The following is a 24,577-nucleotide window of genomic DNA, read 5'->3' on the forward strand; positions in this document are numbered from 1 at the left end:
ATCACTGACCCCATCTTACAGATGAGGAAACTGAGACTAAGAGGGCACAAGGTGACACGCAAGAGTTGGTGGCAGAGAGAGATGTGACCATACAACAGCACGGTTCCTGTTCTCAAAGACACTCTCTTATCCAGTGAGTGAGAAAAGTGAGTGAACAGAACAACTACAATCCAGGTCCCTCATCTGCAACCCTCAAATCTAAAAAGGTATGAATACTAGTGGATGATTGGATGCAGGGGAAAAAAAAAAGTCTGAATATCGAAACTTGTTTCTTACGTTGGAAAACTTGACCTGACTTAAGGTAAGGCTATTTATGGTTATTTATCCCAACAGTGTAAATATATGCCTATCTTTTTTTTTTTAGACGGAGTTTCGCTCTTGTTGCCCCAGCTGGAGTGAAGTGGTGCAATCCTTGCTCACTGCAACCTTCGCCTCCCTGGTTCAAGCGATTCTCCTGCCTCAGCCTCCCGCCTCAGCCTCCCGAGTAGCTGGTAGTACAGGCACGCGCCACCACGCCCGGCGAATTTTTTGTATTTTTAGTAGAGGCGGGGTTTCACCCTGTTAGCCAGGCTGGTCTCGAATTCCGGACCTCAGGTGATTCGCCCGCCTCAGCCTCCCAAAGTGCTGGGATTACAGGGGTGAGCCACCGCGACCCGGTCAATATAATATGTGCATATCTTCATATCTTTAGCTGTGGAAAGGGTCGTGTATCTGATTGCAAGCCGCTGCTCCAGCCCCCACTAAGGGTGAAACCTAACATAGAACATACGCACTTTACCTTTCCAAAGTCCGAGAAATCCTCGATTTTAAACGCATCTGGCCTCGGGGCTGTAACACAAGCGGCTGCGGACTTGTACAAAGTGAGAAACTCCGTACACAAAACAGAGGGGAGCACCGAGGGCGGCGGGACAGACAGGGTGGTCGGCGAAGGCTGTTTTCCATAGATGTAATCACAGTTTGAATCGAATTTTATATTTTGCTTTTTCACCTATTACGATGAAAAGTATCCTTACCTGTTAAATCGTAATTACGATTAAAAATATTTTTCATTAAATAGTACGATTTTTAGATGTCTGCATGTGTGTTGCGGGAGGAGATCCCAGTCCGCTGCCTTCTGCGGCCCCTCTCTGGGCCTCAGTTTCCCCATCAAGAAGGGGGAACCCCAAGACCCCCGTCCCCGAGTTCCACAGCCCACGGGGACCGACCACGGGGCCGGACCCCACTGCCTGTCTCGCCCACCCCACCCTCCGTCCTCCCCTCGCCTTCCTCGAAGTCCCTCTTCTTTCCCCTCTATCCCCTAGCGCCCCGCGTTACCCACCAGGGCGCCCAAGCGCAACCCGCGCTGAGCTAGCGGATACGGTCGCAAGGCGGACTCTTCTTCCTTTGGGGCGGGGCGAACGCGAACGCGGCGTTCCCATTGGTGGTCTGCGGCCGATTCGCCCGTCCGTTGGGTGACGCACTTCCGGTTTCCGTTCGCGCCGTTTCCCTGGTGTTTCCGCCTCGTGGGTTAGATCGTAATTACCTCGCCGCTCTTCATCCTTAATAATGGGAAGGGGCTTCCACTTGTCGCCCTCCGCCTCCTGCACCTCAGTGACTTCCCTGACCAAGGAAGAAGAATTGGCGTGCAGCCCGTGCTTCCCTCAGTGACCACGATTCCGCCGGCACAATGTAGTGCCCTGCCCCGGGCCTCAGTTTCCCGATCTGTGAAACTGACAGTGTGGCCTCGTCGTCAAAAATGTGGACTCTGGCCAGGCGCGGTGGCTCACGCCTGTAGTCCCAGCACTTTGGGAGACCAAGGCGGGCCGATCACTTGAGGTCAAGAGTTTGAGACCAACTTTTGCCAACATGGTGAAACCCCGTCCCTACTGAAAGTACAAAAATTAGCCGGGCGTGGTAGTGTGTGCCTGTAATCCCAGCTACTCGGGAGGCTGAGGCAGGAGAATCGCTTGAACCCGAGAGGCAGAGGTTGCATTAAGCCAGATCGCATCACAGCACTCTAACCTGGGTGACAGAGCAAGACTTCGTGTCAAAAAAAAGAAAAGAAAAATGTGGACTCTGTGATCATACAGCCTGAGCTAGAATCCTGGCTCTGCCACTTACTAGTTGGCAGGAGCTTGGGCAAGTCATTGAGCCTCAGTTTCCTCTTCCATTAAATGGGGATATGAGTCCTTGCAAAATAGTGTTGGTGAGATTTACAAGAGATAATAGCACCTATATCAGGTGCTTAGCATAGCCACTGAAAAGTGTCACGTGGGAGTGCTGATTAAATGTTAACTATTATCTTACCTAGGGATTGTGAGAAAGCAAGTGAAATTACTCTTGGAAGTGAATAGACTGCTTTGAATCTTCAAGGCATTAATTTTCCAAACGTTTGTATTCTATCCCTAGTCTGAGAGCTAGGGATGCAGCCTAGCAAGGGAAACAGGTAACTAATATAGAACAGCGGTACCTGCAAATGTCTGTCTCTGTGAGGATAACTCAAATACAGGCTTGGTCACTCACCACCCCTTTGATCTTGGACAACCTTTCTTTTTTTTTTGGACGGAGACTCGCTCTGACCCCCAGGCTGGAGTGCAGTGGCGCATCTCGGCTCACTGCAAGCTCCGCCTCCCGGGCACTCGCCATTCTCCTGCCTCAGCCTCCCAAGTAGCTGGGACTATGGGCGCCCACCACCACGCCCGGCTAATTTTTGTATTTTTAGTAGAGACGGGGTTTCACCGTGTTAGCCAGAATGGTCTCCATCTCCCGGCCTCGTGATCCGCCCGCCTCGGCCTCCCAAAGTTCTGGGATTACAGGCGTGAGCCACCATGCCCGGCCTGATGTTGGACAACCTCTTAACCTCTCTGGGCTTCAGTTCCATCTGCCAAGTGGGAAAGCAGTAGTGTGTGGTGATTAAAACCTTGAGCTTTGGAGCTGGATGGTCAACATAGAATCCTGGGCCTTAAACTCAGTATCTCTGAGACACAGGACAAAGTACAGTAAGCCGTCCCTGTTTATAGGTTCCCCATCTACGGATGGATAGTATTTGTGGAGGAAAAACAATAAAAATAACAATACAAAAATAAAAATAATACAAATTCTGAAAGCAATACAGCATAGCAACTACTTATATAGCATTTACATTGTATTAAGTAGTATAAGTAATTTAAAGATGACTTTCAATATACTGGAGGATTTGCGTAGGTTATATGCAAATATTCTGCCATTTTGTAAGCGCCTAGTGGGTTCTCCTTGCCTGCTGCCTAGACAGAAGCAATTTATCAAGACAGGGGAATTGCAATAGAGAAAGTTTAATTCACACAGAGCTGGCTGAACAGGAGATCACAGTTTTATTATTACTCAAATCAGTCTCCCCGGAAATTCAGGGTTTTCGAGGATAATTTGGTGGGTAGGGGACTGGGGATTAGGGAGTGTTGATTGGTCGGATTAGAGAGGAAAGGAGTCAAAGCTGTCCTCTTGCACTGAGTCAGTTCCTGGGTTAGGGCCAAAGTACCAGGTGAGCCAGATTACAGGGCTGGGTGGTGTCAGCTGATGCGTTAGCACACGGGTTCTGCAAAATATCTCAAGCACTGATTTTAGGTTTTAGAACAGTGATGTTACTCCCAGAAGCAATTTGGGGTGGGTCAGAATCTTGCAGCCTCCAGCTTGCGTGACCTCCTAAACCATAATTTCTAATCTTTTAGCTAATTTGTTAGTCTACAAAGGCAGACCCATCCCTAGGCAAGAAGGGGATTTGTTTTGGGAAAGGACTATTATTGCCTTTGTTTCAAAGTTAAACTATGAACTAAGTTCTTTCCAACATTAATTCAACCTATGCCCAGGAATGATCAAGGACAGCTTGGAAGTTAGAAGCAAGATGGAGTCAGGCCAGATGTCTTTCACTATCAGAATTTTCTCAGTTATGCTTTTTACAAAGGTAGTTTTGATTTTATATAAGGGACTTGAGCATCGAGAATTCTGGTATCCATGGGGACTGAGGTACCAATCCCTCACAGATACTAAGGGATGACTGAACTCAAGTTCTCAGCCTCAGTTTGCTCATCTATAAAGCAGGTTTAATAATAGCACTTTGTTGATAGTGTTATTCTGAAGATTAAAGGAAGAGAAGATGTAAACTACTTAGAAGAGTGTCTGTGGCACATTGTAAGCCCTTAATAAGTGTGAACTAACACCACTAATAAGTACTTTATAAACTGCCCAACAAGTAGTCAAATAAGTGGGGAAATAAAGCTCTAAGGAGTAACATTTGTGTTTTGTTTGCCCTACACGGTTTTGTGAAATTTTCTATTGATTATCAATATTTAAACTTGGGGTTTTCGATCTTTGACTGGGCACAGTGGCTCATTCCTGTAATCCCAACACTTTGGGAGGCCAAGCTGGGAGGATGACTTGAGCTCAGGGGTTTGAGATCAGCCATGGCCAACATGGTGAGGCCCCATCTCTACAAAAAAAAAATATATATATATATATGTGTGTGTGTGTGTGTGTGTGTACATGTGTCTATATATACGTGTGTATATATACGTGTCTATATATACGTGTGTATGTATATGTGTCTATATATACATGTGTATGTATATGTGTATATATATACGTGTGTATATATACACACACACACAAAAATTAGCCAGACATGGTGGCGAGCGCCTGTAGTCCCAGCCACTCAGGAGGCTGAGGTGGGAGGACAGCTTGAGCCAAGGAGGCAGAGGTTGCAGTGAGCTGAGATTGCATCACTGCACTCCAGCCTGTGTGACAGAGCCAGACTCTGTCTCAAAAATAAATAAACTTGGGATATTTGACATAAAACCCTACTGTAGCTGACTACTCTGGAAAAGTGGGGAAGTCTGACGACAGCGGGCCAGCCTTCCCCCACGGCGACATTCATTCAGAGCTGAGAGATACCGTCCCGTTTTGTGAAGCATGTGCTTCCCTGGTGTGTGGAGAGAGAAAAGAATAAAAGATAAAAGACTCTGGGAACACGGGCATTTCAAGATCAAAGGATCAAGAATAAAAGGTAGAAAGAAGAGAAAGATTCAAGACTGAGGGGGTTGGTCTTTCACTTGAAGACTGTAGAAGTGATGGAAGACCAGGAAGAAATGAGAGGTTTGTGTTTTAGAAAAAGAACTTGGGTGTATCTATTCTTTTCAAACATTATTGGAACATTTACAGAAATTGATTACTGGCCACAAAGGAAGCTTCAAGAAATTCTCAAGAATCTATAGGCGACATTCATGAGCCACATGCTGTGAAAGTGGCATCAGAGGCACATAGGAAGAGAGACTTGTGAAGGAGGGTGTGGTCAGAATCGTCAATGCTCTGGAGAGGTCAAGAAAGATGCGCGGCTGATTTAGAATTTGATGGCCAACAAAGGCCGTCTTACTAGAGAGGGGAGGAAGCCAGATCCAACTCCAAGAGTGAAGAGCGGAAGTTGAGGAAGTGGAGAGGGAATGCTGACTGCTCTTTTGGAAAGTATGGCTTCGGAAGGGAAGACTTGAAGACTCAGGAGCAGAGATAATAATACATAAAATAGAAACAGGCAGCCGGGTGCGGTGGCTCACGTCTATAATCCCAGAACTTTGGGAGGCCGAGGCGAGTGGATCATGAGGTCAGGAGTTTGAGACCAGCCTGGACAATATGGTGACACCCTGTCTCTACTAAAAATACAAAAATTAGCTGGGCGTGGTGGCGCATGCCTGTAGTCCCAGCTACTTGGGAGACTGAGGCAGAAGATTCGCTTGAACCCGGAAGGCAAAGGTTGCTGTGAGCCAAGATTGAGCCACTGCACTCCAGCCTGGGCGACAAAGCGAGACTCCATTTCAAAAAAAAAAAAAGGAGTTTGAGACTAGCCTGGCCAACATAGTGAGACCCCATCTCTACTAAAAATACAAAAAATTAGCTGGGTGTGGTGGCACACACCGGTAGTCTCAGCTATTCTGGACGCTGAGGCAGGAGAATTCCTTGAACCCGGGAGGCGGAGATTGCAGTAAGCTGAGACTGTGCCACTGCACTCCAGCCTGGGCGACAGAGCAAGACTCTGTCTTAAGAAAAAAACAAAAACAGAGAGACAGAAAGGGATGGAGTCAAACGTGTGTGGAGACGGGATTACTGTTAACCTAGAGAGGAAAAGAAACACCTCTGAAACAGCGCGAAAAGAGGTGAAAGCGGCTAAATAAAAGCTCACTCCTGACGTTTTCCATTTTCTCCATAAAGTAGCAAACAGTATCACTCTGTGGCTGAAGAGGGCCTGGCGTGGTGGCTCACACCTGTAATCCCAGCACTTTGGGAGGCTGAGGTGGGAGGATTGCTTGAAGTCAGGAGTTCGAGACCAGCCTGGGCAACACAGCAAGACCTCATCTCTACAAAAAAAATTTAAAAATTAGCTGAGTGTGGTGGCATGTGTCTGCAGTCCCATCTACTTGGGAGACTGAGGTGGGAGGATGGCTTGAACATGGGAGGTGGAGCCCACGAAGTTGAGGCTGCAGTTGAGGTTAAGGTTGAGGGATGGTGCCGCTGCACACCAGCCTATCCCAAAAAAGGTCAGGAGGTGCTGAGAAGATGCTAAGGGATTTAAGGGGAATGGGTCAAAAGGTTTGGAAGAGATGCTGACGACAATGCAGAGATGAGCTCCTAGCTGAGGTTGAAACCAGAAATGTGTAGAGATGACAGTCGGTTATCTGATTCCTCCCTCAACGCTCCCATCCATATCCTGGGGGCTTCAGAGCAGAAGCTCAGCCTGGATTCATACTGAAGTTGGCCTTAGCTGGGCGTCTGCAACTGATTCATAGAAGTGGGTGTTAGCTGGGGATAAGCGACTGATTCATAGAAGGCCAAATGATGGGAGAATGCTACTATCAAGTGATCCACTCTGGATCTGGCAAAAATAAAAAGAAGGGAAAATGCTGACCAATTAAAATGGAAGCAGTACAGCAAGCAGAGGCCTCTGTGAGGTGAATCTCGTTCAGCAGGAACAAGTAGTGAGTAAGAATGAAGTTCACCATGCAGAGTGGTCCCCCACGGGGTGACAGTCCTGCCTCAGTATGACTCATAGGACGGCCCATTCCCTAGTGGGCTCTGTGAGTATTTATTAGGGCCTTTGAAGCCAGACTTTGGACTCTCTGTTCCTGGACAGCTGTGATAGTTCAAACTTCTCAAAACTGACCCTAAAATGCATGACAGCTATGAGTCCGTAAATTTGTTGGACAGAAGGCGGGGTGGCCAAGGCCTTGGCTAGAGAGGAAGCTTCGGGAAATAATATGCTGAGGGCGTTGGTCTTTCACTTGAAGGCCACAGAAGCTTATGAAAAGTAAGTGATGAGATCAGGCTTGTATTTTAGAAAAAAAAAACTTTGGTATATCTATTCTTTACAGAAATTGACGATGTACTGGGCCACAAAGGAAGCTTCAGTGAATTCCAAAGAATCTATAGACCACATTCACGAACCGCAATGCGGTAAAATTAAACATCAACAACAAAAAGAGAGCCAAAAAGGTGTAGATACAATACACCTTAAATTAGTAACTGCAGTTGCTTCTGAGGAAGGGGCCAGGAAGTCAGAATGAACTTTTTTTTTTTTTTAACCAGGTACATCTATTACTTATGAATTTTTAAAAATTAAAAATTGGGTAGACACAGTGGCTCACGCCTGTAACCCCTGCACTTTGGGAGGCCGAGGAAGGCGGATCACCTGAGGTCAGGAGTTTGAGACCAACCTGGACAACATGATGAAACCCCATCTCTACTAAAAACATTGTTAAAAATCAGCCAGGCGTGGTGGTGGGCGCCTGTAATTCCAGCTACTCAGGAGGCTGAGGCAGGAGGATTCCTTGAACCCAGGAGGTGGAGGTTACAGTGAGCCAAGATCGCGCCACTGCACTCCAACATGGGCAACAAGAGCGAAGCTCTGTCTCAAAAAAATTAAAATTAAAATTAAAATTAAAAATTACAAGCATACATTCGAGTTTTATTTCTTAAGTGAGGGGTTGAATACAGGACCACGTACACAGGTATTATATTTTTTATACCTTTTTATATGTTGAAAGATTTTATCATACATTTTTAAGAGAAAAAGAACACATGTTTAGAAACAGAAAACATTCAGATTAAAAAGAAAACCAACATGGAAATTATAAAATATTTGGAAATAAATGACAATGAAAACCTGACATAACAAAACATGTGGGATCCAACTCAATAATTAGCTGGGCACAGGGCTCACGCTTGTAATCCCAGCACTTTGGGAGCCTGAGGCAGGCGGATCACCTGAGGTCAGGAGTTCGAAACCAGCCTCGCCAACATGGTGAAACCCCGTCTCTACTAAAAATACAAAACTTAGCCGGGCATGGTGGTGGACGCCTGTAGTCCCAGGTACTCGGGAGGCTGAGGCAGGAGAGCGGAGGCTGCAGTGAGCTGAGATCGTGCCACTGCACTCCAGCCTGGGTGACAGAGCAAGACTCCATCTCAAAACAATAATAATGATAATTAGAGGAGGACTTATAGCTTTAAATATATTTCTTACAAAATAAAAAACATAAAGGAGCTAATTGTTAAAAGGTAGAAAAATAACAACTACAGAAGCTCAGAGAAAGCAGAAGGAAGGAAATAAGAATGAAAAAGCAGAAATGAGTAAAACAAAGAACAAAAGAAAATGAAGTTGATTATAGAAGCCAAAAGCTGGTGTTCTCTTAATGACTAATAAAATAGAAAAACTTCATGTAAGATTGATCAAGAAAATGGTACAAACAATGTGATAAATGGCAAACTGAACATACCAGCTAGAGTAAAAATTTTAGAAAGCACAAAAGTATACCACAAACTTTATGCAAATACATTTGAAAAATTAGAAAAAAGGTAATTTTTAACAAAAATAACAATTACAAAACTTGACCCAAGAAGGAAAGTATTAGGTTGGTGCAAAAGCAATTGAGGTTTTTGTCATTAAAAGTAATAGTCACTAATGAAATTGAACTAGAAGTATAGGATATGCTTCACCTTCTAAGATGTCTGGAACAAGAAAGTTTTACTGGTGTGATCAGCACACACAAAAAGACTATATTATACAAAATTCACTGGAATACAAACAAGATAGAGAAAGCTATTCAACACATTCTATGAGACTAGTTTAATTTTGACACCAAAAAGAGAACAGCAAAATTAAAGAAAATGTCAGGCTCATCTTTATCACAAATATGTATTGAAAAAAATTCAGTCTACCAGTGTATCAAAAGAATATCTCTTCCAAAAGAGAAAATTCACATGGCTAAAAAATATGTGGGGACCAGGTGCAATAGCTCACGCCTGTAATCCCAGGACTTTGGGAGGCCAAGGCGGGAGGATCACTTGAGGTCAGGAGTTTGAGACAAGCCTGGCCAACATGGGGAAACTCCATCTCCACTAAAAATACAAAAATTAGGTGGGTGTGGTGGCATCCACTTGTAGTCCCAACTACGTGGGAGGCTGAGGCAGGAGAATTGCTTGAACCCAGGAGGCAGATCTTGCAGTGAGCCGAGATTGAGTCACTGCACTCCAGCATGGATGACAGAGCAAGACTCCAGCTCAAAATAGATGAATAAATAGAAATAAAATTAAAATATTCCAGATAAATCACAAGATCTTTATTCTCTTCTCCCATCCCAATCTTCCTTTCCCCTTCCTAGAGGCCCTCTAGTTTGAGTTTTATAATAATCTTTTCAATCCTTAAATAGAAAATAATTTTATATGCATCTGCTTATCTATTAGCAAATTATAATATTGCCATTTTGCGTTGCTCCAAATTTGCATAAATGGTAATCTTGCTGTATCATCTTTGTATCTTGCTTTTCCCCCGTTTTATCTATGCTTTCAGGATTCATTCATGTAGACACTTGTGAGTTAATTCATTCCTTTTCATGTTATATGACTGTCCATGGTACATGACTCTTTTGCTTTTTGATTTCCTTATTAATGGCTCTTTAGGATGTTTCATTTTCTCCCACCACGTTGTTGCAGCAAATCTCAAGCACATAAGGGAGATTTTCTTCAGTTAAATTCCTAGAAGTGGAATTGCTAGATAAGCTTTTTCGACTTCAATAACACCGAATAGCTCTCCAGAGGGGCTATATACAACATTTATAACCCCACCATATACGAACAAGAGTACTGGTCTCTCTTTACCCTTGACCACATTCTGTCATTCCTTCTAGGGGAAAAGTTGGTTTTGGGGCAGCTCCCACCTCAGCCTCCAAAAGTGGTGGGATTATAGGCGTGAGCCACCACTCCCAGCCTGGAGTATTCTAATTTTAAACTAAAATAATAAAACTATGTATTTCATATAGCAATGAATTTAAGGATTGAAAAGATTTGAAAATTGAATTTTTCAAATATTGGCTTTAAAAAGGGGATAAAGTCAAACATGCCAAAATGTTAACAGAGGTTAATGCTGGATGGTAGAAAAATGGACAACTGTCATTTTTTTCACTTTTACTTTGCTGTATTTAAAAACAAATTTCTGATAGGAAGAGTGAAAATATGAAAAAATAATTAAAAGCGTATTTTTGAAAAGTACATGGCAATGAATGGAGGCGAGGATGGGGACTAGAGACCAGGTTTTCCACAGCCCAAGTCAAGCCCTTTTCAAAGTCGTTTTCATCAGCGTCTGTATACTACATCATTTTTGTTTCTTTTTTTCTAAAGCTCAGCAGTGTGATAAATACATAATTTTTGAATTCATGAAATTTTAAGTTCAAACCAGGTGCAGTGGCTCATGCCTGTAATCCCAGCACTTTGGGAGGCCAAGGCAGTTGGATCACGTGAGGCCAGGAGTTTGAGAACAGCTTGGGTGAAACCCCATTTCTACTAAAAATACAAAAATACAAAAAAGAAAAAAAATTAGCCAGTGATGGTGGCACGTGCCTATAATCCCAGCTACTCAGGAGGCTGAGGCGGGAGAATTGCTTGAACCCAGGAGGCAGAGGTTGCAGTAAGCTGAGATGGTGCCACTGCACTCCAGCCTGGGTGACAGAGTGAGACTCTGCCTCAAAAGAAAAAGAGAAAAGAAAAGAAAGGAAATTTTAAGTTCGATCTAGTAGAGGCGATGCGCACAGGTTGGTTGGGAAAAAAAGGAAAATGATCACCCTCTACCCATCACTCTTCTTAAAAGGAATGGTGACAGCTCCCAAAGGTCAACTTTAAAAATGATCAATAGGCCAGGCACGGTGGCTCACGCCTGTAATCCCAGCACTTTGGGAGTCCGAGGCAGGCAGATGATGAGGTCAGGAGATCAAGACCATCCTGGCTAACACTGTGAAACCCCATCTCTACTAAAAATACAAAATATTAGCCAGGCGTGGTGGCAGGCGCCTGTAGTCCTAGCTATTCAGGAGGCTGAGGCAGGAGAATCGCTTGAACCCAGGAGGCGGAGGTTGCAGTGAGCTGAGATCGCACCACTGCACTCCAGCCTGCGAGACAGAGCGAGACTCCGTCTCAAAAAAACAAAAATAAAAATAAAACCGATTACTAAACTTAAAGGCAGCAGAAAGCTCAGACGCTAAAATGAGAAATATGCACATTGCCAGAGGCATTGTAGACGGTTCAGTCTCTCCACAGGGCAATTTTGCTGTTCTCATTAAGAACCCAGACGTGTCTGTGTTCTTTGACCCAGCAATTCCACTTCTGGGAATCTCTCTGGGGAAATCATCAGAGATGCTCACAAAAGGTAATGTATAAGAAGTGCATGAGAGACTTAATTATATTAGGGGAAGAAAGAAACAACTTAAAAGTCTCCCAATGTTATAAAAGAGAATGGTTGGCGTGAGTAACAATTCTGTGGAATCTTATGTACCCTAAAAATCATGTTCAAAGAATACTTAATGTCAGAAAAAAATAATTCAGGATATTTTAAGAGAAAAAACTAAAAGAACACACACCAGAATATTAACAGTGCATATAAACCGTTTTTATTATTTTCTTATATTTTCCAACTTTTCTCCAAGAGTATGTCTTATTTTATAATCATAAGAGATACTATTTTTCAGAATAACTCAGTCTGTGTGATCATTAAGATTTTAGATATAAGGAAATAGAGAATATATATAATAGTCTACATAAATATGATTGGGATATAGTTATAGCCATAATTACCCAGCATCATCTGAGAATTGTTATATGTAAGATTTTTAAATTTTTATTATTATTTTTGATACAGGGTCTTGCTCTGTCACCCAGGCTGGAGCACAGTGGCATGATCAAGGCTCACTGCAGCCTCAACCTCGCAGACTCAAACAAACTTCCTGCCTCATCCTCCTGAGTAGCTGGGACCACAGGCATAAGCCACCATGTCTGTTTTTTTTTTTTTTTTTTTTTTTTTTTTTTTAATTTTTAGTAGAGGTGGGATTTTGCTATGTTACCCAGGCTGGTCTCAAACTCCTGGGCTAAAGCGATCCTCCTGCCTTGGCCTCCCAAAGTGCTGGGATTACAGGTGTGAGCCACCACATCTGGCCCAGAATTGTTTCACATAACTAGAATATTCCTTCAATCACCAACATTTTTAAAAGACCTTTTTCTATTTTTCTATATTAATTATTCAAAATTATATCTCTCTGCCATTTGAAGCACACAATGACCTTTCTTGATGAGTACAACGTATCTTTGATGGCTGGGCACGGTGGCTCACGCCTGTAATCCCAGCGCTTTGGGAGGCCTAGGTGAGCGGATCATTTGCGGTCAGGAGTTTGAGACCAGCCTGGCCAACATAGGGAAACCCCATCTCTACTAAAAATACAAAAATTGGCTGGACGTGGTGGCGCGTGCTTGTAGTACCAGCTATTGGGGAGGCTGAGGCAGGAGAATTATTTGGACCCAGGAGGCAGAGGTTGCAGTGAACTGAGATTGTACCACTGCACTCCAGCCTGGGCAACAGAGTGAGACTCCATCTCAAAGGTATCTTGAGGACAGTGACTACTCTAGGGCTTTTTGCCTTTGCAAGACATACCCCAAGACAGTAGTGAATTTTTCATTCTAGGGTCAACTTTTCATGTTATTTCCATCTCTTCCCCTCCGTCAGGCTACCAGAAGTCCTCAGCACTTATAATTCCCTTCTTCTAATGTCCTCTAACCTGAACAAACACATAGCCAGTCTCATTAGAAAAAGTGGCCAAAAATTAAATCTAAATCTCAGTAAAGCACAGAAGTTTTAGTGTGTAGAACTTGTTATGCTTGTTCTTGCTTTACAGACTTCTGTTTCCCCTGTGTCTGTGTTCTTGACTCTTTTTCTAAATAGATAGTGAAGCTACCAGAGAAGTGATTTCCAGATAAGATACAAGGTAACAGTGATTTCCTAATCGACTTTTAAAGAGAACTGATCAAAGGCTGAACTCAGGGCAAGCTCATCAAAATCCCCAACCCAAGCTTCTGGAGAGTTCTTGAATTGTGTTGGCTGTTCTGATCCCACGGGGAGTTTTCTGCACTTGCTCTTCCAGCAGCCTCAGTATCCCCTGGGAACTTGAGACATCTAAGGAGTTGACTGAGGCCCCTCCCTGACATACTGAAGCGGAATGTGCATTTTAGCAAGATCTGCACGTGAATTTTGAGCATGTGAATGTTTGAGAAGCCCTGATCTGTAACACATTTAGATTTTTTCGTATACCCCACACCACGTGCTCTTAAAGATTTATTCCAACAATAACATTTCTCTTTCCCTCTCTGCCTCTCTCTTTCTCTCACTGGGAGCAGGTTGTAAGTCGTTTCCACTTTGCATGTGTTTCATTTTCTCTTTTTGTTTTGAGACAGGGTCTCACTGTGCCGTCCAAGCTGGTATACACTACTGAATACTTATAAGGCCCTTGATACTATTTGATGGGATGAATGCAAAAATTGAATTTAAAAAATGAATTTTTTTGACCAGGCATGGTGGCTCACGACTGTAATCCCAGCACTTTGGGAGGCCGAGGCAAGTGGATCACCTGAGGTCAGGAGTTCGAGACCAGCCTGACCAACAAGGTGAAACCCCGTCTCTACTAAAAATACAAAAATTAGCTGGGCATGGTGGCAGGCACCTGTAATCCCAGCTACTTGGGAGGCTGAGACAGAAGAATTGCTTGAACCCAGGAGGTGGAGCTTGCAGTGAGCCGAGATCACACCACTGCACTCCAGCCTGGGCAATAGGGTGAGACCCCATCTCAAAAAAAAAAAAAAAAAGAGAATTTTTTGAAGAGATAGGGTCTCACTCTGTCATCCATGCTGGAGTACAGTGGTGTGATCTTAGATTACTGCAACCTGAAATTCCCAGGCACAAGTGATCCTCCTGCCTCAGCCTCCCAAGTATCTGGGAGTACAGGTGCACACCACCACACCCAGCTAATTTTGTATTTCTTGTAGAGATTGGATCTCACTTTGTTACCTAGGCAGGTCTCAAACTCCTGGTCTCAAGTGATCCTCCCTCCTCAATCTCCCAAAGTGCTGGGATTACAGGTGTGAGCACCCAACCAGTGTGTTTCTTTTTAAATGGACAAAAGTGGAGAATTTCCTCCTGTCTATGGTTCTTCTTTATTAGTCTACCAGCTCCTTTGAGTCTCCCTTTTTATGATTTGGAAATTATTTATTCCTTCGGGGGCAATAAACAAATAGTTCCAAATTGCTGCTGCTGCTTTTGTCTTCAACAAGAGGTAGACACTAGGATTAGGGATGGTGGTTGGAGGATGAAAAAGTAAAAACCCTGCATAGAGTGTCTGTTGCAAATAAAGAACTTGGTGAATATGGTTGCTGTTCTGATGTTTCCAAAGTATTTTACTCTTTGTCATTTAATAAGGTTTTTTGAAGTTATGACTATAATTTGATTGAAACATAGAGATGCAATCACATTTTTAAATCTCTTTTAATTAAAACTCACTTGAGGCCAGGCATGGTGGCTCACACCTGTAATCCCAGCACTTTGGGAGGCCGAGGTGAGCAGATAACCTGAGGTCAGGAGTTAGAGACAGGCCTGGCCAACACAGAGAAACTCCATCTCTGCTAAAAATACAAAAATTAGCCGGTCGTGGTGGCACATGCCTGTAATCCCAGCTACTCGGGAGGCTGAGGCAAGAGAAATACTTGAACCCAGGAGGCAGTACTTGCAGTGAACCAAGATTGCGCCACTGCACTCGAGCCTGGGCTACAGAGCAAGACTCTGTCTCACCAAAAAAAAAAAAAAAAAAAGGCAAAAGAAAAAAAGAAACCTCACTTGAAAATGGATTAGAAAACCACAGTTGAAAAGGGAGTAGCTAGTTGACTCACCACATTTTTCATTTTCAGTCAGGCATAGTGGCTCACGTCTATAATCCCAGCACTTTGGAGGCTGGAGTTTGAGGCCAAGAGTTTGAGACCAGCCTGGGCAACACAGAAAGACCCCATCTCTACAGAAAACTTAAAAATTAGCTAGGTATAGTGGTGGTACACACTGATGAAGACCTACAAGGCCTTTGATACTATTTGATAGGATGAATGCAAACATTTAATTTAAAAAATGAATTCAATTCCTGTAGTCCCAGCTACTGGGAGGCTAAGGTGGGAGGATTGCTTGAGTCTAGAAGTTCAAGGTTGAAGTGAGCTATGATCACACCACTGCACTCCAGCCTGGATGACAAAGAGAGACCCTGTCTCTAAAAACAAAACAAAAATTTCATATTTATTCAGTTTTTACATTCATCCTAACAAATCTTATCAAGAAAGTGTTCAGCAGTGTGGTGAGATTCAAAGATGAATCTCCATAGTCCTTAGGTCAGGTAGCTCTCAGCTGGTAAGAAAAAATAAGATGAATGCACATTAGTAAGTGTAATCAACAAAGGAATTGCTGGCTGGTTGGAATGACTCACCCATGTAATCCCAGCACTTTGAGAGACTGAGGCAGGAGGATCGCTTGAGCCTAGGAGTTCGAGATCAGCCTGGGCAACATGGTGAAACCCTGTGTCTACTAAAGTACCAAAATTAGCCATGTGTGGTGGCACACGCCTGTGGTTTCAGCTACTGGGGAGGCTGAGGTGGGAGAATTGCTTGAGCCACTGTAGAGTTCAAGGCTGCAGTGAGCCATAGATTGTGCCACTACACTCAGCCTGGGTGACAGAGTGAGACCCTGCCTCAAAAAAAAAAAAAGAAAGAAAAAGAAAGAAAGAATGAATGAAAGAGAGAAAAAGAAAGAAAAGAAAGAGAGAAAAAGAAAGAAAAGAAAGAAAGAAAGAAGGAAAGAAAGAAAGAAAGAAAGAAAGAAAGAAAGAAAGAAAGAAAGAAAGAAAGAAAGAAAGAAAGAAAGAAAGAAAGAAAGAAAGAAAGAAAGAAAGAAAGGAAGGAAGGAAGGAAGGAAGGAAGGAAGGAAGGAAGGAAGGAAGGAAGGAAGGAAGAGAAAGAAAGAAAGAAAAGAAAAGAAAGAAAGAAAAGAAAAGAAAGAAAGAAGAAGAAAGAAAGAAAGAAGAGAGAGAAAGAGAAAGAAAGGAAGGAAGGAAGGAAGGAAAGAAAAAGAAATTGCTAAGTGCTGTTAGTTTATCAGTTAAGCTGGTTTAGGTACAAGAAACTGATGTGATAATTTAAGCAAAAAAGTTTATTGGAAGGGTAGGAAGGATATTGGGGTATATTATTCAGGGCAGGCTAGGTCATACTGCTATAACACATATTCCCAAAATCATTATTTCTAGGTCATGCAATCTACCACATTTGGATCAGCAGGAGGCTCTGCCCTCCTCTCACTCAGACTAACGGGTGGCTGCAGCCCTGAAACATGGAGCCTCATTGGTGTGACCATGGCAGGGGAAGAAAGAGGCTGGGGGTTTGCACAGGGGGTTTTTACTGCCTCAGCGTGAAAGTGACATGTGTCCTTTCTACTCTAGGATCACTGGTCAGAACTAGTCACGAGATCTTCCCTAACTGCCAGAACGCTGGGAAATGAAAGGGAACAATGGAATCCCTGGCAAGCATTACTGTCTGTGCTCCAGGGTGGCTCGTAGACTCAAATGAAAACGCTGGAGCCTCAGATCTGGGACTGAATGTGGACCAGAGAACTTGGGAGACCTTGCCAGCAGCAGCGGACGGAGGTCTGGTCAGGCTGTCATCCATGTTCAGCTATCTGTCACCCTCTCAGGATTTGCACTGGAGAAAGAGTGAGAGGAGAGAGAGAGAGAGAGAGAGAGAGAACAACTGATTGGCCCAGGCAGGTTCTATGTCCCACTCGAAACACAAGTTAGTGGACAACTTGATTGACATTCGAGTTGCACTAAAAGGTGGTGAGGGGAGTTCATCCAAACAAAATTGGGGGGCTGTTACAACAAGAGAGGGAGGGTGGGTGCGTTGTGAGCAAAAGCACATACTTGCTGCAGAGCTGGTCCAAATACCCACTCTTCAGAGTTGACATCATCTGGAAGGTTTGTAGAAGTGAGGGCTTTCCAGATTAGCTTTGGAGGATGGGATAACTGATGCAGAGGAAAGGTAATGCAGGCTGAGTGGCCCATGTAAGCAAAGTGAAGCTGCAGAAGAGTGCAATCATTTGCAAGAAAGAGAAGGCTGGCTGGGTGCAGCAGCTCACACCTGTAGTCTCAGCACTGTGGGAGGCCAAGGTGGGAGGATCCCTTGAGCCCAGGAGTTTGAGACCAGCCTGAGCAACGCAAGGAGATCCCATATCTACAAAAAATTTAAAAATTAGCCAGGCATGGTGGTGCATGCCTATAGTCCTAGCTACTCGGGAGGCTGACATGGAAGGATTACCTAAGCCTTGGGAGGCTGAGGCTGCAGTGAGCCATGATTTTGCCACCACACTCCAACCTGGGCAACAGAGTGAGACCCTGTCTCAAAAAAAAAAGAGAAGGCTATTGAGATTGAACAGTGGATATGATTTGCAGTTACATTTTCCCAGCTCATCTTTGCTTCCCATGGTGTCAACTCAGGGGATGCAAATGGTTGGAATGGCTCAAACTACATCATGAGATTGGAACCTGGTCCTCCATGTTGACTGAGAGTCTCAGTTCTGCTCCACGTGGCCTCTCCTTGGGGTCAGCTTACATTTCCTCAAAACGTGGCAGCCTCAGGGCAGTTGGGTTTCTTGTGCGCTGGCTCAGGGCTCCTGAGAGGATAAAATCAGAATATCTTGTTCTTCGTCAGGCTTGGGCCCAGACTAGCACAGCATCATTATCTTTTTATTCTGTGAGTTAACGTATTTCAGAGGACCAGTGCCAATTCAGAGTGGAGAGGGCTGCATAAGAACACGAATACTGGGAGGTGGCTTCATTTGGGGCCATCTTTGGAGACCAGCTACAGTGCATGATGTAACTGCCCTGAATTCCCAACCTCCTATCCCCAGCTCCAGCATAAGGTAGGTAAGAAGTGACTGGCAGCATAAGTGGGTCATGTTGGAGGAAAGATAAGTCTGGAGCTGAGCTTTCCAGGTGTTCAGTGCCACAGATGAAAATGATGGTGCTAGGGAGGAGGTAGGGCAGGAGGTCTTTCTCTTCATGGGCCTCTTCCCAGATTTCCCCTGTGTATCTTGTTGACTGACACTGAATCACATCAGCACCTCTTACTGCAAGGAAGCCTGGGCAAGTCAGAATCTGTGAAAGGGAAGTGGGATTGTTATTTCTGGCCTAAGTCAACCCTGATTCATTCTCCAGGCATGTGTGGGCCATTGCAGCCTGAATTAATCAGGACGGAAGAAGAGATGCGATGATACCGGCCAGTGATCCGTGGTGGGAGGTCAGTACAAACCTACCCCAAAGGCCGGAGAAGCTGAGAGGCTGAAGAAAGAGGCTGATAAACCCAGTTTCTCCAAGGAAAAGTTTTGTTGTTGTCGTTGTTGTTGTTTTTAGAGGCAGGGGCTTACTACGTCACCCAGGCTAGAGTGAAGTGATGTGATCATAACTCACTACAGCTTTAACCTCCTGGGCTCAAGCAATCCTCCCACTTCGGCCTCCTGAGTAGCTGGGACTACAAGTCACACACCACCACACCTGGCTAATTTTTTTTAATGTTTTGTAGAAACAGTCTCACTATGTTGTTCATGTTGGCCTCAAAGCCCTGGGTTCAAGTGATCCTCCTACCATGGTCCTCCAAAGTGTTGGGATTACAGGCTTGAGCCATGGTTCCTAGAAAGAAGCATTTAACTGGGACTTGCGAATGAGAAGTCTCGTATCCAGTGGCTTAGAAATATGATTAGCATGTGTTCATGATAGCATCAAGGTTGTTTTGACCTAAGGGCTGGCTTTCCAGTAAGTAGAAATCTTAGAGGCATTCCTGGAACTGGGGTGAATCTTAAGTCAACATGGTGAATCAGCATCCAAAATGGAGTTGCTTTCGCTTCACAGTAGGTGACATACAGAGGATGCTATAAGCAACAAAAAACAGGGAAAGCAGCTGGGAGGATGTAGCTTTACTTCAGGTGAGAGGAGGGTGGGGGCTGGACCAGGGCAGAAGCAGCGAGGAGTGGGAAATAAGCCAGATGTGAAAATGAACACAGAAGTGGAGGGTACAGCATGGAATACTATGCAGCCATAAAAAAGAATGAAATCGCCAGGTGTGGTGACTCACGCCTGTAATCCCAGCACTTTGGGAGGTTGAGGCGGGCAGATCACGAAGTCAAGAAATTGAGACCATCCTGGCTATCACGGTGAAACCCCATCACTACTAAAAATACAAAAAAGAATTAGCCAGGCATGGTGACGGGTGCCTGTAGTCCCAGGTACTCGGAGGCTGAGGCAGGAGAATGGCGCGAACCTGGGAGGCAGAGCTTGCAGTGAGCCGAGATCACACCACTGCACTCCAGCCTGGAGAACAGAGCAAGACTCTGTCTCAAAAAAAAAAAAAAAAATGAATGAAATGTCCTTCGAAGCAACGTAGATGCACCTGGAGACTATTATCCTCAGTGAATTAACACAGGGACAGAAAACCAAATACTGTATGTTCTTGCTTATAAGTGGGAGGTAAACACTGAACACGCATGGTCATAAACATGGGAACAATAGACACGAGGGACTACTAGAGGAAGGAGAGTGGGAGGGGGCGAAGGCTGATACACTTCCTATTGGGTACTGTGCTCAGTACCTGGGTAATAGGGTCATTCGTACCCCAAACCTCAGTGACATACAATTTACCCATGTGACAAGCCTGAACAGCTACCCCCGAAACCTAAAAGCTGGAAAATAAAAAAAGAGGCAGGGTGCATAGCCCATGGCTGCTTGTGACTGTCTTTCACAAGCAAGAATGGGAAAGAGAGACAGACAGACAGAGAGGGAAGTCAACAATGACAGCATCATTTGCAGCTTGCTTAATTGGATGGTGACACCATCCAAGCACAGAAGGAGAAGTTAGCTCGGCGAGAGACAATGACTTTGTCCTAGGCATTCTGAGGGCAAGGGGCGTGAGAGAACATGCTCAAGGTGTGGGTCATGAAACACGAGGGCGTGGGGCCAGGTCGGGGGGCTCAAGTCTGGAATCCCAGCACTTTGGGAGGCTGAGGCAGACGGATCACATGAGGTCAGGAGTTCAAGACTAGCCTGGCCAACATGGCGAAACCCCGTCTCTACTAAAAATACAAAAATTATCTGGATGTTGTGGCACACGCCTGTAATCCCGGCTACTTGGGAGGCTGAGGCAGAAGAATCGCTTGAACCCGGGAGGTGGAGGTTGCAGTGAGCCAAGGTCGCACCGCTGCACTTCAACATGGGTGACACAGTGAGACCACCTTGTCTCCTAAGCAAATAAATAAATAAATAAACAAACAAATAAATAAATGCTAGGGCATGGGAGAAAGGACAGGACTAGATGTGGAGACTTTAAACAACCAGTGCAGAGCTGTAGTCAACGCCATGCTATGGGCTGGGTGCAGTGGCTCATGCCTGTAATCCCAGCACATTGGGAGGCCAAGGTGGGAGGATTGCTTGAACCCAGGAGTTCAAGAATAACCTGGGCAACATAGGGAGACCACGTCTCTAAAAACAAAATAAAACCAAAACAAAATCACCATGCTATGGAATGATGTGTCTGCTTGTGCCCAGGTCTGGAAGAATGCACACCCAATGCTCATAGAGGTTCCATCTGGGAAATCAGATTGGACAGGGCCAGAATAGATCCAGGGGAAACATTCACTGAATACATATACTTATGTATTGTGGAAGTTTTGATGGTGGTCATGTACCAAGAAGGGAAAAAGTAAGTTTATAATTGAGCAGAACCAGAAGGAGAACGCTAGAGGAAAAAGGAGAGGACGTGAATGATTATATTTAGAGGGTAGGATGAGAAGTGAGAGGAGGTGATTAGAGAAGTGAGGAGAAACCAGGCAGGTGGGTATGGAATCTTGGAAATCAACAGAAGAGGGCATTTTGTGAAGGATGAACAGTTGCAGAGAGAAAAAGATTGCATGAGAACTGGGAAAAGAAACGCTTTGTGTTTGGTGACACTGTCATAGTTGACCCTAGAAAGCATGGTTTGAGTAGAGTGGTCCAAAAAAGAAGGATACTGGAAGGGGCGGATCAGTACCAGAGATGAACTATGGTCATATATAAAGAAATGTGATGACATAAGGAAAGAGAGCACTCACTGGGGTCGAGAAATGATATTTCTTGGCTCTGGGAGAGTGATCATATCCTCAAATTTTTTTTTTTTTTTTTTTGAGACAGAGTCTCACTCTGGCACCCAGGCTGGAGTACAATGGTGCCATCTCGGCTCGCTGCAACCTCTGCCTCCTGGGTTCAAGCGATTTTCATGCTCAGCCTCCTGAGTAGTTGGGACTAGGCACCTGCCACCATGCCTGGATAATTTTTGTACTTTTCGTGGAGACGGGGTTTCACCATGTTGGCCAGGCTGGTCTTGAACTCCTGACCTCAAATGATCTGCCCGCCTCAGCCTCCCAAAGTGTTGGGATTACAGCCGTGAGTCATTGCACTTGGCCTTAAAATGTATATTGACACCACTCCTCACTTCTAGCTTGTTTTTGACCTGCAAACCAAGAAGTAAGCATTACATCAACCTGTACAAGGTGCACATCAGTGATTCCTGCAACATCCTGCATCATGATGGCACCGGTAGTTGATGTGGTAAAAATATGTTGTGCATTTGTCTTTCCCACGAAATTTTTTCTAGCCACAAAATTAACCAGAAATAAGAGAAGCATAGCCCCATCCCCCCTTTTCTCAGCAACACAGAGAAGCAATGTCTCCAACACAAGAGAATGAATAACCTGCCAAAAACTAAGTTAGAAATACTGATGAAACCAGGTTAGATGATATGCCGTGCTTTCTCTGCTATCCCACAGCAGAGAATGTCCCACACAGTGTAACATTGAAACCATGTTACAATTTGATGACAGGGTGTCCTAGAGCAAATGAACAAAGCTGTGCCAGCAGAAGTGAAGCCTGAGGATTTGGGGTCATTCACTTGTGCATGATTCCTCTCTCCCTGTCTTCTTTCTCTTCCTTTTATGCTGTATTTTTTTCATGTACTCACTCTCTTTTCCACAGATAGACTGCGGAACTGCCCATGAGGCCAAGCACCTATTAGTAGACCAAGAAGCATCATCCGTCCGTGACTTAAGCTGGCAGCCAGCTATTGTTCTCATCTGAGTCTGGGAGTTCAGGATTTCCATCCTGACCCGGCTACTTTCTTTCGACAGTTACCCACTGTAAATTTCCGAATACTTTCAGCTGCTAATCCTGGTGTACCCAATTAAAAATGCCTTTCCTAATAAAGGCATTTCAGATAGAATTTAGCAAAGTGTTCCAAGGTAGGAGTTTCCAGGGCTGGGGCAGAAACTCAATGATCTTATAAAGGCCCCTGCTCTGACATCTTCGGCATGTTGGCTTTTACCCTTGGCTCTGTCCTCATGGTTGCAAGATGGCTGTCAGAACTCCAAGTATTTCCTCCCTCCAAGACAATGTCCAAAAATCTCTATCTCTCCCTTTTTATCAGAGAGGAAAATCTTTCCCAGAAGCCTCCTGCGCACTTTTATTCAAGCTCCACTGCCCAAGATTGGGTCACCGACCAGTGCCCAGCTGTAAGGAGACTGTGGAGGTGAGTACCTAGGATTTTCGGTCTCTACAGTGGAAAAAAGGAGCTGGAATGACTACTTGGTAGGCAACCAAACATCCACTACCAGTAACAGTGATGGAAATAAAAAGCGATAATGACAGCTAACATGAATTATGCTATCAATACATGTTAGACATTGTTCTAAAGGGTTAACAGGAATTGGCTTAGTTCATCTCAAAAATACTACTGACGAGATCCATATTATTGCAGTCCTCATTTAACAGGCAAGGAAACAGGCTCAGAGAGGCTTTAAAAACTTGCCTCCACCCCTGCCCCGCCCCCTGCCAAAAAAAAAAAAAAGAAAAAACTTGTCCTCGGACCCCAGACCTCTGGTTAGAAAGCCCGCACTTGGCCTTTTGGAGACCAAGGGCCAATATATACCTGTAACTCCAATATATAAATCGGATGTAATAGGGATACCTTTTTCCCTGACAGCAATTGTCTTGGATGCAGGAAACGCCTCCCGATTTTACTAATACATGAAGTTGAGCCTAGCGCTGTGTCTCCAGAGACAAGGCTGGTGAGAAAGTTAATCTCTGTCATTATGGGGAACCCTCCCTACCCAGAGAGTGGAGTGGAAATCCAGGGTCTGGTCTAGTCCTAACTGTTGAGGGGGGCCCTGAGACTTTCATCTATCCTGGTGACTTCCAGAAGGTTGACTGTCCTCTGCTCTCTCCCCAAGTTGACTTCCTGTTGCAGAACTTGGGATTCTTTTGTGTGTGTGTGTGTGTGTGTGTGTGTGTGATGGAATCTTGCTCTGTTGCGCAGGCTGGAATGCAGTAGTGTGATCATATTAAATAGCTTCAATGGCATCTCCAACTCCTAGACTCAAGGGATCCTCCCGCCTCTGCCTCCCGAGTAGCTGGCCTATGGGCATGGACCACCACACCCAGTGACTTGTTTGTTTTCTTATTATTGAGTTTTGAAAGTTGTTTATAAATTCTGGATACAAGGCTTGTTTTCGATAGGTAATTCGCAAATATTTTCTCGGTCTGCAGCTTCTCTTTTTTATTTTCTTAATAGTGTGATTTGATGATCAGAAGTGTTACATTTTGATGAAGAGCAATTTGTCAATTTTATTCTTTCATGAGTCATGCTTTTGGTAGCATATCTACATACACGTTTTTATTCATCTGTTCGTTGTCTGTATTTATTTTGAGACAGGGGCTCACCCTGTCACTCAGGCTGGAGTGCAGCAGTGCTATCACGGTTCCCTGCAGCCTCGACTTCCCAGGTTCAATCAACCCTCCTACCTCAGGCTCCCAAGTAGCTGGGACCGCAGGCACGTGCCACCACGCCCAGCTAATTTTTTGTATTTTTTGAAGAGACAGAATTTCACTATGTTGTCCCCAAACTGGTCTCAAGCTCCTGGGCTCAAGCAATCCACCAGCCTCGGCCTCCCAAAGTGTTACGCTTACAGGCATGAGCCACCTCGCCCTGCCTATATTAACCCTGTTAAACACCTTTATTAAGATGTAATTCATAAACCATACGATTCACCCATGTAAAGTTACAATTCAATGGCTTTCATGTTCAAATGCCTGTGCTGGGATGAACACTTCAGCATGCA

General features: G+C 44.5%; 1 protein-coding gene and 1 long non-coding RNA gene across 9 annotated transcripts in view; one reads left to right on the forward strand and one right to left on the reverse strand.

Annotated features, from left to right (window-relative positions):
- Positions 1-1,404, reverse strand: part of NSMCE1 (NSE1 homolog, SMC5-SMC6 complex component) — a 43,362-nt gene extending 41,958 nt beyond the window's left edge. For 2 of the 8 annotated variants that reach the window (XM_007988441.3, XM_037989723.2), the window contains exon 1: positions 1,319-1,404. Coding sequence is in view for 2 of the 8 variants with exons in the window: in XM_073015252.1 (XP_072871353.1) it covers positions 1,014-1,050 (37 nt within the window). In the remaining 6 variants the exon portion in view is untranslated. The other 6 variants (XM_073015252.1, XM_037989724.2, XM_073015253.1 and 3 more) reach the window with 5 other exon arrangements.
- On the forward strand, positions 821-22,663 carry LOC119621166 (uncharacterized). Its single transcript, XR_005237693.1, has 5 exons — positions 821-860; positions 13,452-13,551; positions 18,600-18,681; positions 20,979-21,132; positions 22,440-22,663. It is a non-coding gene; the product is annotated as an uncharacterized lncRNA (long non-coding RNA).
- Positions 22,664-24,577: the final 1,914 nt, after the last annotated feature.

Source organism: Chlorocebus sabaeus, chromosome 5, assembly GCF_047675955.1.
Source record: "Chlorocebus sabaeus isolate Y175 chromosome 5, mChlSab1.0.hap1, whole genome shotgun sequence".
Classification (NCBI taxonomy): Eukaryota; Metazoa; Chordata; class Mammalia; order Primates; family Cercopithecidae; genus Chlorocebus; species Chlorocebus sabaeus.